Genomic DNA, 17,183 nt, shown 5'->3' with positions numbered 1-17,183 from the left:
ATCAAATATATAAATGTTGTTGTTTTTTTTTTAAAAAAAAAAAGAAAGAAGAAGAAGAAGCTTACTTAATCTAAGCTCAGCTGCAGAACAGTGTTAAAAAACGAACACATTGTCCAAAAAGATGTGAATTAATGCTCCGGTTTTCCAACAGGCCGACAGAAAGGGGGACTAAATGTGATGCTATGGCAACCCAAGCTGAACGCTCCCGCTAACCTGGTTAAAGGAAAGCCTCGCAGGATCTCGGAAACAACAGTTGGCTCTCACATTCCTCCCCCCACCTCCTCTTCCTCCCTCCGTTGTTGACTTCTTTTATATCGGGTCGCAGGAATTCACAGTCGGGTCCTATTCGAGTCCCAGGCGACGAGTCCGGTCAGGAGGAAACAGCGCAGCTAAGAGACCATCTCCGCTGGACATCACTCCGTACAAATAACATAAGAAGAGGGGAAATTGTCACACTTACATGCAGATTTAGAGCAAAACGGCGAGTGTTTAAAAAAAAAAAGAGAGAGAAAAAAAATAATCTCCTGGTTATATCCCACTTCCCAGCCGCGGTTTGTCTCTTTCGGTCAACAATGCGCTCCTCCGTGAGACGGTGCGCTGCTCGGACTGAGGGCTCAGGCTTTCCGGACCCCCTCCTTTCTCCTCCTCCTCCTCCTTCTCGCTCTCGTCCAGAGACTCGGGTTTGAAATCATTCAAGAGGATTTGGCTCAGAGCGGGCCAATCAAGGCGGAGGAGAGACGCGAGCAGCAGGTAGGATGAGGAGCGCGCCGGAGCCTGGCAGGAGCGAGGCTCGGCCCCCTTAAAGCAACAGTGCGATGCGTTCAGGGCCACAGAAAAACATGGGGAAAAAAATATTTATTCGATAGTGTAATGCACGGCAATGGAGTACAGCTAAAGACAATTATATTTAATATTACACAAAGTCTCTTTTAACGACTTCAGTTTGGAGGAATAAACAGTAACTCTGACCCAAGCTAACGGCTAGTCCAATTAAGGCTAAAGCAGATTGCTGCCATATTTATTAAACACCTCTAATCTTAAAAAAATGACATAATGGTGCAAATTAAAGCTGCTTATAAATCGTTAAATCGGCATCAGTTTTGCATTACATGGTTGGTTACGTAGAAATCTGTGCCTATTTGCGAGGCAGCAGCGGCTAGCTGTAGCACTTCCGGCGAGAGTATCACAGAGTTTCTGCCACAATATTGTGTAATATGAAACTGATGGTTATATAATAGTTTACAAAATATGATCGGCATGAATCTCTATGGTTTATTTGTAGACTGGAATTGTTTTAAGATGGCAGCAACTCACTTTGGTTTTGGCCCAGCTAGCTGTTAGCCTGACTAGCCATTAGCTCATCAGTCCAGACAGAATTAAATTATAATTTTTTTTTTTTAAATAAACAGTTATTTTGAAACATCAAATGGTAGGTAGCCTAAATTGAAAAGGTAAAATTCAAACATTAATTAAAAACAGCCTGAATCACAACCAAAGTTCAGTTCACTAAACACAAAATATAAAGACAAATGTTTTCAAACTGGAGTGTGGTATGTGTAGTTTAACAGGTGCTTCTTGAGATTTCTTAACAAAGTAAGGGCACCCCCCTGTGGACACATAGAAGACCGATTACATAACATTTCTGAGCAGAAAACGGAGCACAAAACAAACATGAGGCATCACTTCATTAGTTGCACTTTATTTTAATTGTCATATTTAGTGCTTACATGTAAGTCTTAAAGGCATAAAATGTTCAGGTGTTATAACAAAGAACTCAGATTTTTAAAAACACTATATGCAAGAATAAACAAAAACATTTAGAGTACATTGTGGTTAAGTTCTTGTTAAGTACAATAAGAATTCAGACAAAGAAAACGTGTTTTGCCACATGAGTAGTGTCTGACTAAAACAAGAATAAAGCCTAAGAACAGTTTAATAACTCAGCTTCACAACAATGTTTGTCACAGTTTCCTACATTATGGAGCTTTAACACCACTTAGTTTCTACTTCCTGTGTTTGATGGAGCAAACCACTCTGCTCTTCGGCCTCAGCATGCCAGTGTCCCGGATTTCAAAGGTCTGTCCTGGGACGAGGCTGAAGTCAAACCTCTGCAGCAGCTTTGCCATCACCACTTTAGCCTCCATCTGCAAACACAACTACACGTTTGAGCTGTGACTTTAGGAGGTGTGAATTTAAACGCTTACTGTTTTCGTCCAACCCACCTGAGCAAAGTTCTGCCCCAGGCACGCGCGTGGACCGAGGGCAAAGGGGTAGTAGCAGTAATAAGGCCTGATAAAACAGATGCAAGAAACCAAATTTTACTCTTTTTTTTCTTCTTCTTTTAATAAAGGTGAATATGTGCTAAGATAAAACCTAAAAGATATGTGAAAATAGAGTTCTACCTACCTGGGAGCATCTGGGTGAAATCTGTCTGGATCAAATTTCAGCGGGTCCTTGAAGAATCTTTCCAGTCTCCCAGAGACATAGGAGTTCAGCTGAATATGAGAATAATGTGTCACGTTTTGATCGTCAAGAATAGTTTGTAAGTGATCTAAAACAGGTTTTTGATTTTGTATTTTTTCCTGATGCTAGTGTTGGTCAAACATGCCAAGCATGCAAATATATATGAACCTGATGCATTAGATCATTTGTTACATCATCTTGAAAAAGGCAGGCAATTCTTAAAAAATACTCAGCCGCTGACTGGATGAAGCACCTGTCTACAACTGTCCCGAATAAACATTTTCAGATAGATTAAACAGAGTTAAATTAAAACAGTTGGAGCCACGATTGTTGGCGCCACACCTAAACGTCGGCCGTAGTTACCAGTATGGACACTGAGTGGTCCAAACCATTATGCTGCAGCCACAAAAGGCTGAGCTTGGATCCTGGCAAGACACATTCATCTGCGACTGTGTTCTCAGGGATCTTGTAGGAATCCAGCTGCGTTGCGATGTCAGTACCTTCTGAAACAAAACACTCACCATACAGGAGACTCCCCCAGGAATGTGGACACCATCAATCACCATGTCTTCCTGAATCTCACGGGAAATGCCAGGAACAGTCGAGTACATTCTCAGTGTCTCTTTTAGCACCTGAGGGAGAGTTATAATGTGAGGCCCTTCTAATAGATCAGTTGCTTAAAGAAGAACAAACAAGCCTGCAGTTATGAAGCAAACTGAAGCAGAGAAGAAAGGAACTTATTAAAGCAACTAGAAGACTGACTGACATTCCAATGATGAATACACACAAGGATATTACAGGCTTGAGGGAATGTATATCACCCACCCTCTTTTGTGCCAGTTTTGAACTATGATCATCTTACGTGGAAAAATGACAAAATTATAGTCTTTTTGGTCAAACCCTGAAAATAACATTATGTGCAATCTCACGCTATACTGCAAGATCTTGAGTGATCTGTCAGCACTTGAACTGTGTTGTGAATGACTCTCAGCGATGACCACGGCACATGTGAGTTCAGTGGCTGCAAAACTGAGTTGTTGCAATTTTTGTGTTGGCTAAGGTCACTTTTGAATCGAGCTAATTCCAAAAGTTATTTAGCTGTAGATGCACACCCAATCCAATTTTTTTTTGCATGTTTCAATAAAAATGTCCAGTGGTTCATGGAGGTATTTTGATAAGACGACAAGCAAACGAACAGACACAAGCAAAAAAACATTTTCGCCAATCTTTGCCTTTCCAGTAGTGACTGATAATGAGGGGGAAAAAATCAATCAGGACACTAAAAATATTTTTGGATTTTTACTGTATGTACCTGTGAGAGGTAGGTCAGTTTCCCAATGTCTTCATAGCTCAAGTCTTGTTTCATCCCAATGACATCATCCACTTCTTTCCTCACTCTGAAAAGTCAAAACTCTACTTCAGAAACAAGTCTTCACTAACTAACTACATAACAAACTAACATAAACTGTATTATTATGTCTTACTTCTCCAGAATTTCAGGGTGTCTTCCAAGCTCCATGATGCAGAACGCTAGCTGGTTAGCTGTTGTTTCTTGACCTGAAATATTGACATTTTAGCAAAGCTGAATTAAAACGTCACTTGAAATTAAATATTATTTCACAATTCCACCTAAAGTGGTTGTGATTGTTGTCATCAAACAAAAAATGTTTTAAAAACACACCTTACTTAAAAATAATAATTTTAATAAGCAATGATGTAATAGTGATTGGATATGTGATAAATGTGATATTTTGGGTCAGTCAATAGCTAGTACCAATAGTTTTTTTAAATGATTTTCCCTTCAATGGCAGGCAATCAGCTACCCTATGCACCCTTAGATATCCTTGTGAGGATGAGGAGCTGGTCCAGTGTTCCACATCCAGGATGAAAACACATTGCATGTACTGAATCCAAGATTTGATCAGTTAGAACCTCCTTTCCAGCATCCTAGCATAGATTTTCCCTAGGAAAATTGCTGCAAAGTGTGATCCCCCTTTAGTTGGAGCACACTGTCTGGTTCTTAAAAAAACAAAACAAACAGGTACCACCACCCATGTTTGCCAGTCGAAGGCATCCTTTCCCCACAATGAGACAGGACAACATTCAGGATCTTGAGGTGAATCTCCTCCACCCCTAAAGCCCTGGTGCTGTAGAGATGTTTAAATCGCTTGGCAACTCTGCCCCAGTGATGGGTAGGTTATTTCTAGATCCCTCGACCTCTGACTCTGCAATATATTGGTTCCAGAACCCATGATATGTTGGGTAGAACAGGCACTGGAAGGCCAGTTCAAGGGTCAGCCTTGGGGACATCAAGGGTGCAGGCAGATCATGAGGATGAGCAGAATGCAGATGGGATAAGCGAAGCAGGACATGCTTAGGTCCCCCAGGAACTTCATGCCTGGAGCATGCATGAATTTTGCAACTGAAGCTTTGAGATTTGTAACTTAAAGATTGGAAACTTTCGGTTTTCACAAGCAAAACTTAACAAAATGTTGACAATAATTTGAAGTGCAAGTTAACATAATTTTTTGCTCTAAAATGTACTCTGTTGAATAAATTGCATGTTTGATTGATTGCTAAAACCAAAAAACAAAATCAGAACACCAGAGCATCATGCTGTAAATACAGTAGCTATGCAGTTGATACTGACCACCAGCAATAATAATGATTTCTAGAAACAACATTTTTAAATAAACCCAACTCTGTGCAAAAGCAGCTTCAGGCTTTTCTCTGGAGTCTTGTTCTTCTCATTTAGGCTCAAAATGACTCACCAGCAATGAAGAATGTCACAAAGTTGTCCAACATAAACTCCTCATCTTCTTCAGTCATGGTTTCTTCTGTTGTGAGAAAATGGGCAAGCCAATGATTTAATGCTGTTTCCTCAAATTCTATCACTGAAGTTCTACATACACAATGCTAAGATGTCTAAATTCATCCACCAACTACATTAGAGTGTTTTTTTAGATCTCTGTGTCATCAATCTGCACACTGACATTGTTTGCAAACAAGGGGTAACAGAAAATTAAACTTCTTACTCTAACCTGTGGCAGCAGTTTTGATGATCTGTGTCAGGATGTCCTTTGGGACATCTTCGCCGTTCTGCATGGCCGTCTTTCTCTCGCGGATCACCCGAGCTCCAGTTGTTCGCAGCAGGCGACACGCTTCCCTCGCTTCCTTAATGAATCGTCTGTTCATTGGGTTGAACTGGAATGAGCAGACTCGAGATGATAAACAGGCTCATGTTCATGAGGTTTCTATGGAGCAAGTTCCAAACCCTAAGTATCACCTCGAAAGTTAAATCTCTGATATAGTACACCATCGCGTTCAGACAAGTCTCGATGGCTTTAGGGAAAGGTGAGCTATTCGTCAGGAGGTCTAAATCCATGCCAAAAGCAACCTGAAATAGATCACATAAACACAAATATGTATGTAGTAGTACAGTACCAGAATGGACAATTAAGCTAGTGCTTTTTTTCCTTTTTCTTCACATTTATTTGTTGAGTCAAGACTGATGTTACCTTAGCGATCACATCAAGTGTGACACAGTTGACAAGGTGCAGCATGTTGGCCTCCGTGTTGTTATCAGCTGCATCTGCAAGTTTATCCATCAGTTTCTCTGCCCTCTCATTGAAGGTCCCAATTAGACCTCTCAAATACCTGGAAGGAATGATAGTTTCAGAGCAAGAAAACCCCACATCCAGTCTCACAGATGTACTGTAATTGGACAATGCTGCAAAGAAAGGCTAGAAAAACGTCTTGTACAAACTGATAAGGTTAGAGAATTAAAAACAAAATATATCAAATAAATAAAGACCAGAAACTGAACAACTCACAGGGTGCTGAAGGCAGGGTCCATGATCCGGCGCTGTTTGTACCACAGTTCATGATTCTGCACCGTTACCAGGCCGTTGCCAAAAAACCTGCAAAACAGACAGGTGCAAAATTCTCACAAGAAGGTTGTGAAATGTTCTTACTCAAAGTGAAATTAAAAACTGAAATGGAAGTTGCAGTATCTTGTCAACTTCTACGTCATTTTACAAACCTATCAAATGAAAGTATCACCTTGTAAATATATGTTGGTTTGCAATGTGTTATCATTACTGCAGGTAAGATACTGATTGCTGATAAAAAAAACTCCACATAAGCCTACATCAGCAAGTATGAACTAGTCCAAGGGTGGGCAATGTTAATCACCCATTGATTTAAATCGGGTGTGTTGGAGCAGAGAAACAAGGAAAACATGCAGGGTAGTGGCTCTCCAGGACCAGGGTTGCCCACCCTTGGACTAGTCTTATGTTTAGCAATACTGACAGTCAAACAGCTTACCTTTGTCCAAACAGGTTGTAGAGTTTCTTGTAGACAAACTTGTCCTTGAGGTACTTTGGGGACATAAGGATCTCCTGAAACAAGAACCAATAAAATGCTAAACAGTGACAGATAGACAGCAATCAGCTTATTGAAACATTCTTCCATCATGAGTTACAGAACTTCTGGGGGCAATTATGTGTAAAGTTGTATGAATCTACAGCGTACTGTGAAGGAAGTATGATGATTTAAAGTTACTCTCTCCTTCAGGCTTTGAAGAGAAAATCCAGAGCTCAGATTAAATGGAAGCCAGTTAGAATTTGGGGGTGCAGACTAGTGCTGTTACCTCCAACACCGAAGCTTGGAAGCACGCTTCAAACTCGACAGGGTAGTTATGGCGAAGCAGTGGGCCGGAGCTTGTTTCATGTGACGTCACTGATGACGTTTGAACCACTTCACCGCTTCACTCAGACCGATTCAGCTGACCACTTCGAGTTCACAGGTGGAGCTTAGAACATTTGGCGCGATTCAGTGTATTTAAGATGGCTCAAGCCCTGGATAATGTCCCCCTTCTACACGTTTTATACATTATGACAGCTCTCGTTTTTTGATATTCAGAGTTTTGGTGGATTATTCTATCATGGAGCATCCATCGAGGAAGAGTTCCCAAACACAATGTCCAAAAACACTCAGTACACCAAGCACACTCCCAAAGAAAATGTGACTGAGAAACCCAAAATTTTCACAACATTATTTTTAAATTATTGCTACATTGGTTTTGCCTAAATCCCATTGTTGTCTCTGTGAATCTCGTTCCTTTTTTAAGTAAATTTTGAGTGCAGTGTGTTTTGTACTGCTACCATGGGCACAGATGGCACTGGGGATGGGGGGACATGACTCCCCCAGTGTTTGTGTGAAGACTGATGTTGCGTTTCAGTGGTACACAAATGTAACAATCCCAAATAAAAATAAAAAAAACACTTATTCTGTTGAAATCATGTGCTGACATATTGGTCCCCCCCCAGTTCAAAAGTCCTATCTGCACCCCTGACTGCTACCAATAGTCACAGTGCACTATATTCAGTCGAGCTGAGTTTTAATGTAGTTTGTTGCATGGGTTTTTCCAGTGTTACAAGCAAAAATGGTGACAGATACAGAAAAATAAAACTTGACAATAAACTAAGGGAACACATTTCTGCACGACTACTTACTAAACTGAAAGAACTTTTTTTTTTCCCTACACCTGGCACTTTCTGAGCTCTATACATTTTAGCACAACAGCAGTTCTCTTCAGAAAACAAAGGGGCTGTCTTCTGTGCACTTTCACATAGTTTCTTTAGCCATGTTTGTGCAGCAGGTGTTTACCTTTGTTGCCTCTGGACAGGTCACACACACGACAACAAAATGCAGAACATTTAACCTGTAAACGGACCCGTAAGTCTCTGACCTGTGAACGACACATTGCAAATTAGCGTCATTAAAAAAATAAAAAATAAATAACACCTGTTTTACACATGCAAATCAGAAAAATATGACTTGCTAATGTCACTAGCGTGTTTTATGACATTTTCTCAGGGGGAAAACTCATACACACGGCCTTGAAACATAGCGAAAAGTCTGCAGTAAATACGCTTTTCTAAGTAAGTTTTTCTAAAAGCCGTTTTTTTATCGCTTACTTACAGCATTAACACTTAACTTACCATTCAATTAACTTGTCGTGTACAAGTTCGTCATTTTTCATAATCCTCTTTAACGTCGGCGAGTGGCCCAGAAAGAAACTTTGGAAGCAAAAAAAAAAAACTGCGTCAGAAATTACGCTGCAGCGAACTAACAATTATTGAAAAATAAAACGTGTTTACTTTTTTTTACCTGTCTCTCGGTGGTCCCGGTATGTGGTCATATTTCATGTGAATGTATTTAAGGTACAAGCCGTAAATGAGAAATGCGATGAAAAGAAGAAAGACTGGGATTAAAAGCGCCTTTGCACCCAAACTCCAAAGTAGATGAAAAACTGCCATTTTGGTGAGTCTTGTGCAGCAACGAGTATGGCAGGCCGGTATATCATATAATCAAACCATTTCCTACCTCTGATTACACTTTAAATATCAATGTTAGCGTTCAAGTCAAAATTACATTGTGTGTATTTTGCATATAAAGGTCTACACAACTGAGAGCGTATTAAAAGAAATGTTTGGGATCTAAAAATCTAAATATAAACTGGTTTATGTGCATAATTCATAATAAAAGTTCAGAATAAAATCATAATAATTAGGATTTTTCAACTAATTTGGCAGCCCATTTAATTCCTTTTATCCATAAATTTATTTGTGTATTTTTGTAATTACATTTCTACTAATTACAGACATCTGAAAGTGTTTTTAACAAGTCAGGACAAGATCTCCCTGATGTTTTAGATGCCTAAAATGTAAACTGTGGTTGAAAGAAATTTCATTCTGGGGTATATGAAATGTTTTATTTGATTGGAAATAATTGTGGATGTCAGCTTCAAAGATCCCGTCTAATTATTTTATGATAAATTTGACCTTAACCAAAGTGGTAGAAATAAAACAGTCCTCTGAACTTTGATCTACTGATTATCAAATCAAATCAATGTTTAAAGTTCAAATCTTTGATGTGGGTTACAAGGTGCAGTGGGTGAAGTTACCAAAGCAGATATAATCTGAGTTTAATCATGTTTCAGTTTTATTAGCTTCAACAATATCATGGGAGATTATGTGTGAGGCAATATTTAGTGACATCCAAATACTAAGAAAACACTCCTGTATGTTGAGTCACCTGATTCTCAGTAAAGCCCTAAAGTTGAAAAATTGTAGAATCTGTTTTTGATCTTTTTTTTTTCTCTCTGACCGTCTATTAAACAGATCTGTATTTACAAAAAAAACCACTACAAGACAGGAATGAATGTATATTTAATGAGCATCACAGTTGAAGATTTACAGGATTTTGTGAGATTTTACAAGCTCACAGCGCCCCGTGTGGACACTGTCAGTAATGGTCAGAAACAACAGACTGAGTACAAAAAAATTGTTGCTCAGTATACAGAGCATTTCGTGCACTTCTTCGGGTATATTAGATTCAATATTTACTTTTTAAACATAATGGTGAGGTAAAAAATTAAAAATAGATTTTTTGTTTTAATCACTCATGCCAACATATTAAAAATCTTTGAAAGAATATATTATAATCAAAGATTTAGTTTATTTTTCCAAAAGGGCCAAAAAAAAAAAAAAAAAAAGAGCAAAAATGAAAGTAGTTTTTTATTAACATAAAAACTCAGATTTTGGGTGAGGCATAAATACACACCAATCAAAACTTAGTTTATACAGCTTCAACATCACTTATTCACTTGTTTTTGTAATTCCTGTGTTTGATGGAGCAAATCACTCCGCTCTTCGGTCTCAGCGAACCAGTGTCCTGGATGTCAAAGGTCTGTCCTGGGACGAGGCTGAAGTCAAACCTCTGGAGCAGCTTTGCCATCACCACTTTAGCCTCCATCTGAAAACACACCACCCACTGAGCTGTGTTAGGGTTTATACATGAAATATGAAGTGAGTGTAGTGGGTGTCCTACCGACCTGAGCAAAGTTCTTTCCCAGGCACGAGCGTGGTCCGAGAGAAAAGGGGTAGTAGCAGTAATAAGGCCTGGTAAAACAGATGAAGAGAAGTTTACCTTCTTCCTTTCACCTCTATGATGGTTTCTAAAGTCACACAGAAAGAAAAACTTGACATTAAGAGAACATTTTATTCTACTTACTTGGGAGCATCTGGGTGAAATCTGTCTGGATCAAATTTCAGCGGGTCCTTGAAGAATCTTTCCAATCTCCCACTTACATAGGAGTCAAACTAAAAATAATAATAATAAAAAATTTAATTGTTGGTAATAACCTGACAAATATTTTAAGCAGCTAAATGTTTTAAAGGTAACACTGTTGGTCATTAATATAAAGCAAACAATCGGTTTCAGCTTTAGAGCTACAAGCATGTTTGAAACAAAAAATCCTCACTATGCAGCTGATTCCTCCAGGGATGTGGACACCATCAATCCCCATGTCTTCCTCAATCTGACGGGATGTTCCTGGAGCAGTTGGGTAGATTCTCAGTGTCTCTTTTAGCACCTGTGGGAGGGTTACAATGTGAGGACCATAAATGTAGTTCCATTTACAAACATGTTATTTGAAAATTCTGAACTAGAAGACAAGAGTAGAATCAACTTCTTAAAAGAACAAGTGGCCTGATTGACTTTAAAACACTAACTGCGGGAATGAACATGGGGTTAAAATCATTCAGGACACTGATAGTATTTTGCACATTCATGGTCTGTACCTGTGAAAGGTAGACTAGTTTCCCGAGGTCATCATAGCTTATGTCTTGTTTCATCCCAATGACATCATCCACTTCCTTCCTCACTCTGAAAAGTCAAAACTCTACTTCAGAAACAAGTCTCCACTATATAACAAACTTAGAAGAACTGTATTATTATCTCTTACTTCTCCAAAATCTCAGGATGTCTTCCAAGCTCCATGACACAGAACGCTAGCTGGTTAGCTGTTGTTTCTTGACCTAGAATACAGAAGTTTTGGCAAGGGTGAATTTAAGTAACAATACACAACTCAAATTGAAGTGGTGGAGTTTGCTGTCAGTACACCAAAATCTAAATATTTATATAAAACAAATTTCATAGAAGATAATAATAATTACAAATGAAGGAACTGTAAAATTCTGAGCCAATACCATTGTTGAAAATAAAGTAAGTCAATTACTACTGATTGTTTCTATTATTGTCAATAAATCAAGTATAGCTCACGAAAAGTCACTGAACAAGTATTTCAACCATTAACCACACTATCACACTATCACAGTATCTCTGAATACCAGAGCGGGAACAACCTTCCTTGTAGGTTCCAGCACAAGCTTTAAGACCGGCTTCTCTATGTAAACAAATGGAACATTGCAGTTGATAAATTAAAAAAACATACACCTAAGATCTTTTTTTTGTTAATATGTATAGCTGCAGTTTGTTATTTCAAGCCTAAAAGAAAGCTCATGTAACACCTTGATTATGTGAAGAAGTAGGTGGGACACCGAGTTGTGTAACTACCTTGACAACCTCAGTTCCTGTGGTAGAAGACTTCTTCTCGGGCTTCCAGTAAAGATGGTATATAAACTGGGTTTAAAGTACTCCTTACACGGCCTGGCTACATCCTCAGCAGCACTTCATCTCCACTGAAGTGTTGGCAAAGCATGTCCTCCTCCAGTGAGCCACCTCATGTTTTGCCAGAATCACTTTATGACAAACCAAATGTCTCACCAAACACCTCCTACACCTGACTTTTCTCACAAGCTCACTAAGCTTGCAGGGCTTCACGGTCAGCATGATAGCTCTCTTCATCTCGCACTTTATAGAGTTATGAATATTGGTCAGTTCAATAAGTCCTGTCTAACAAATCCTTTTCATGCTGGCAAACCGAAAATAACAGCTGCAGTCAATCACGATCACCAATAAGACGTTATCTGCCTTATCCTTGTCAAGTTAAAGATGTTCAAGAACCTTCAACATTACTTATTAATGTGAGTGTACATGTACACTGGTGCTTGCAGGCATACATTTAACCTAATAGAGAAAATACACTATAAATTTATACTTTGTGCATCCAATTCTTGTTTTTAAAAATCACTGAAGTAGGATGCTGTATAATCATTTCACCCTGGAAAAAGAACAGCTCAACAAAATCATTAAAAGCCCCAAATTAATTTAACAATCATGCCCATGGTTGGTGTATGTACACTTCTGACCACAACTGTAGATGTATGCAGGCAATAGTAATTCTGTCTGTAAGCCTCACACATAGTATTAAACACAAATACAAGCTTGTTTTTGGAGCACATTTCACCATTTCTAAGGGTCAAAAAAGGCTCACCAGCAATGAAGAATGTCACAAAGTTGTCCAACATAAATTCCTCATCTTCTTCAGTCATGTTCTCCTCTGTTACAACAAGAAAAAAAACAAGTCAATGATCTGAAGCGGTTATCTTGAATATTGTGTAAGTAGTCCACATCCAAAGTATGTAAACTCAATCACTAACAACATTAGAGCGGTTTGTGAAACCCCTGAGTTATCTATCTGAGAATTTTGAGAAGAAAAATAGCACAGAACTGTATGGAAGTTTATTGAGGTAAACTAAAATTATACTGCTACAACCTTTATCCGATTTTCCACTTTTTATGTATTCTAACCTGTGGCAGCAGTTTTGATGATCTGTGTCAGGATGTCCTTTGGGACATCTTCGCCGTTCTGCATGGCCGTCTTTCTCCTCTGGATCCACTGAGCTCCAGTTGTTCGCAGCAGGCGACACGCTTCCCTCACTTCCTTAATGAATCGTCTGTTCTTTGGGTTGAACTGGAATGAAAAGACTTGAGATGATAAACAGGCTCATGTCCATAAAGTTGTTTTGTTCTTTTAAAATTAAATGAAAGTTTGTAGATTAACTTTGGAAGCAATGACACTGCAAACACTGACAGACTTTGTTCTACTCCATCACAGATTACCTGATTCCTATTATTCATTCTCTAATGTTATACAATGCAAACAACAAAGCCCTCAACCCGTGCCTCTAACCTAAGGGTTCAACCCCTATGGATGGACAGAGATTTGTTTTTTTTAACATTCAGTCTAATTAAAATTGGCAAATATAAACTCCTGACGCGCCAAATTGTTTCCTAATGGTGTTTTTCCAGTGCTGTTTACTACTGCAAAGCATCCTCTCTTTTTTTAATAATAGTCTGGGTCGTCTTTGCTGAATCTTTTGTTTCATGAAGCACCAAATGTTTTCAGTTGTTCAGAGGTCTGAACTGCAGGCAGGTCAGTTCAGCTCCTGGACTCTTTTACTGAAGCCCTGCTGCTGGAATGGAGGCAGTCTGAGGTTTAATGTTGTCTTACTGAAATAGACATGGTCTTTCATGAAAAAAAACTTTGCCTGGATGGAAGCATGTTGTTCTAAACCTGTATATACGTTTCTGCATTGATGCTGCCTTTCTAGATGTGTAAGCAGCCCATGCCACAGGCATTAAGGCACACCCATACCATCAGAGAGGCAGGTTTTGAACTGTGAGCTGATAGCAGACTGGATGGTTCCTCTCCTCTTTAGTTCAGAGGATGTGGTGGGTTTGGCTTTCAAAAATAATTTCAAATTTTCATTCATTTGACCACAGAACAGTTTTTAAAAAATGTGTTGCTGCCATCCAGTATAAAATTACCTTACTTTATCCTAAAAAATGTTACAATTTCTTTGTTTAAACATTTAATATGTCTTCTAGGTTCCATTGTTAATGAAATATGTGTTTATGAGATTTGCAAATCACTGCTTTTGTTATTATTCACATTTTACACAACGTCCTAATGTTTTCAGAGTTGGGTTGTAAAATAAGAACATGTGAGTAGCAAGAATTGCTGCGAGTTAGTCTCATGATCGTAGAAGTTGCTGATAGGTGGTGGGATGGTAAAACCAAACCAAACCAGGGTGGGTCAGTGTTGAGTGGAAAAGGTTAGGGATGAATATTCAAAGAAAAATCGATTAATTACCGGACAAATTTGAATGATTTTGCATTAAATGTCCATCTCTAGACCCAACAAAACAGCATTCAGCATCTTCAGACAAGCTCACAATGCAGCCAAGCCAACAACAGTCAACCCCCCCCCCCCAGGCTTCAGGCCTCAGCCAGTGTCAGCAGACAGATTGGTCAGATCCATCAATCTCCTTTCAGTACTCCGTATCTTCTCATCACTTGTCATCCTTCATTCCTACCTCATCCCTACCAACATTCACTTATCCATCTGTGGGGTTCTAAGATGGCCAGGATGTTCACCCAGACAGACAGTACCCCCACTTTGAGTCTCCTTTAACCGCCTTCCCCAGACGAGACTCAGCCTTCAAACAGACTCAGTCTCTCATCCACACTTCCTTAGCTTGGAATAACCTTGTAAACTCTTTTAGTTGTGAGTGAAACAAATTGAAATATTACCTGAAAGAAAAAGTCTCTAATGTAGAACACCATCCCTTTCAGACAAGTCTCAATGGCTTTAGGCAAAGGTGAACTATTCTTCAGAAGGTCTAATTCCATACCAAAAGCAACCTGAAATTTAATGAATAAACAAGCACACATGTATGTGTGTAATAACACAATGTTATAATTTGCATTTATTTTAGTGTTCTTTTCTTTACATTAATTTGTTGGATCTACCCTTAGAAAAAGCTGTAAAACTGATGTTACCTTAGCGATCACATCAAGTGTGATACAGTTGAAATGGTGCAGCATGTTGGCCTTTGTATTATTATCAGCTACATCCACAAGCTTATCCATCAGTATCTCTGCCCTCTCATTGAAGGTGCCCATCAGACCTCTCAAATACCTGTAAAGAATCAGAGTTTCAGAGCAAGAGAAATGCCAGATCCACAAGATGCCGAGGAAATCTTAGTCATACTATAACTGGACAATACTTCCTAGAAAAAAAAAATCTAATTGGTTTCTACAAACTAAGCAAAAAAAAAACAAGGGATAAAACAGAAATCAAAACTAGAAACCAAAAAAAAAAAACCTCACAAGTTGTTGAAAGCAGGATCCATGACCCGGCGCTGTTTGTACCACACCTCATGTTCATGTGCCGTCACCAGGCCGTTGCCCAAAAACCTGCAAGAAAATACTTCACAAAATTATACAAGAGGGATGAAAATGATTGTGTGCCCAACACAAAGTTGGAATTGTTGTTAAAATATTTTTGAGTGTCAGTTCAGAAACTTATGAAGTGAGATTATAACACCAAGTTAATGTACTGTTCATCACAAATAAAATGGCTGTACGTTTCAGCTTCACGTGTATCAAAAGAACTTCATTAAACAAACATTTCTGCTTTTAGGGTCTTCTCAAGGTCAGTTCTACAACTCATGTTAACAAATGAAAAGTCTGAGAGAATAAACATTAATTGATTAAATTTTTCATGCAGACCTGAATCGTACAACACTTTTTAAAGCTGTCTTTGGAATGCCATGCATTTTTTTTTACTCCCAACAAGGCTCTTATTTCATACTGGTTCAGTAAGTTAGTGTAAGGTGATGTTTTTATATTGAGCAGCACTGACAGTCTGACAGCTACCTTTGACCAAACAGATGAGATATTTTCTTGTAAGTAAACTTGTCCTTGGGGTACTTTTGGTTCATCAGGATTTCCTAAAAGCAGAACAAATGAAATGCTAATCAATAACCAGACATAAGAGAGAACTGTACAAGAGGGATATTTATTTATTTATTTTTTTTGCTGCAAAAATTTAAACTTCACGTCTTCATTTTGTGTGCACTTTTTTATACTGCTTATTAAACAGGTGTTTACCTTTGTTGCCTCCGGACAGGTCACAATCAGAAAAACATAATGCAGAGCATTTACCCTGTAAACAAGCCCATAGGTCTCAGACCTGTGAATGAAGTGACAATTTTTGGTTTTAATTGTAAATAATACATCTTTTACACTTGCAAATCAGATGGGTTTAGATAAACTCTGCAGACTGTAATGTTACAAGTGGGTTATGTAAGAAATTCTCACAAACCAGCTCTAAATGGAACACCTGCAAGCAGCATTTATGCATCCATATGTAGAAACTTCTAAAAGCAATTTCTATTTGTTTACTGCACTGCATAACTTACCATTCGAGGAACTTGTCATGTAGATTTTTATCATTTAGCATCGTCTTCAAAATGGTTGGTGAATGTCCAAAAAGGAAACTGTAGAAAAAAAAAAAAAAATACGACAGCTTCAGGATTAACACCGGAACATTTTAACAAACAGCAGCCTCCTAACAACAAGTGTACCTGTCTCTGGGTGGTCCAGGTATGTGGTCATATTTCATGTGGATGTGTTTAATGTACAAGCAGAAACCGAGAAACGCTATGAAAAGAAGAAAGAATAGAATTAAAAGCATTTGAGGAACAAAACCCAAAAGTAATTGAAAAACTGCCATTTTAGTAAGTCCTGCAGAGAGCAAAGTTATCTGCTCACAAGCTGGTTCACAAATCAGACTTTTCCTTCCTCATGAACTCTGGTACAGTAATTATCAATTCCAGTGATGTTCAAAGTCCAAACTGTCTATGTGTACTTCCTGGTGTCCCAGACAGTAAAGGTTTTCCAATAGGTAATTCAATTAAATGCTAGAGTAGAAGTAATTTTCTTGGTTTATTGATAATTTAGTGTTTATTATTTCTGAAGTTTGTATGAGGAGATATGAGCAGGATTCCCAAAAGTTAGTTTAGTGTTTCACACAAAATAAAACAATGACTACTGTTGACTTACATTAGCAGCTACTAAACCTAAAGGGTTTTAAAATGTTCCTGTAGGATTTTTCAGACTGT

The 17,183-nt window shown here is 38.5% G+C and overlaps 3 protein-coding genes across 3 annotated transcripts in view; all 3 read right to left on the bottom strand.

Annotated features, from left to right (window-relative positions):
- ccdc85cb (coiled-coil domain containing 85C, b) overlaps positions 1-198 on the bottom strand; it is a 52,656-nt gene extending 52,458 nt beyond the window's left edge. The window contains exon 1 of the mRNA XM_037981597.1: positions 66-198. The gene's annotated coding sequence lies outside the window, so the exon portion shown is untranslated. The remainder of the gene's footprint in view (positions 1-65) is intronic.
- Positions 23-8,833, bottom strand: LOC108231838 (cholesterol 24-hydroxylase). The gene is given in 18 exon segments (XM_017409190.3): positions 23-798; positions 1,030-1,036; positions 2,008-2,144; positions 2,223-2,289; positions 2,407-2,495; positions 2,985-3,095; positions 3,776-3,860; positions 3,948-4,020; positions 5,235-5,300; positions 5,505-5,667; positions 5,750-5,860; positions 5,982-6,120; positions 6,297-6,383; positions 6,790-6,863; positions 8,134-8,215; positions 8,469-8,546; positions 8,638-8,800; positions 8,803-8,833. Coding segments are annotated over 18 exon segments (1,833 nt in total). The 3' UTR covers positions 23-528.
- A 1,162-nt stretch (positions 8,834-9,995) lies between these two features.
- LOC108231837 (cholesterol 24-hydroxylase) lies at positions 9,996-17,101 on the bottom strand. Its single transcript, XM_025004358.2, has 15 exons — positions 16,647-17,101; positions 16,482-16,559; positions 16,171-16,252; positions 15,937-16,010; positions 15,388-15,474; positions 15,058-15,196; positions 14,809-14,919; positions 13,024-13,186; positions 12,707-12,772; positions 11,276-11,348; positions 11,112-11,196; positions 10,793-10,903; positions 10,543-10,631; positions 10,364-10,430; positions 9,996-10,284 (listed from the first exon to the last, which is right to left on the bottom strand). The coding sequence occupies exons 1-15, from the start codon at positions 16,793-16,795 to the stop codon at positions 10,132-10,134; spliced, it is 1,527 nt and encodes a 508-aa protein (XP_024860126.1). The 5' UTR covers positions 16,796-17,101; the 3' UTR covers positions 9,996-10,131.
- Between the last annotated feature and the right edge of the window lie 82 nt (positions 17,102-17,183).

This window comes from Kryptolebias marmoratus, linkage group LG19 (genome assembly GCF_001649575.2).
Source record: "Kryptolebias marmoratus isolate JLee-2015 linkage group LG19, ASM164957v2, whole genome shotgun sequence".
In the NCBI taxonomy this organism is placed as follows: Eukaryota; Metazoa; Chordata; class Actinopteri; order Cyprinodontiformes; family Rivulidae; genus Kryptolebias; species Kryptolebias marmoratus.
The sequence above is the reverse complement of the archived record's forward strand: the minus strand, read 5'-3'. Positions and strand labels throughout refer to the sequence as shown.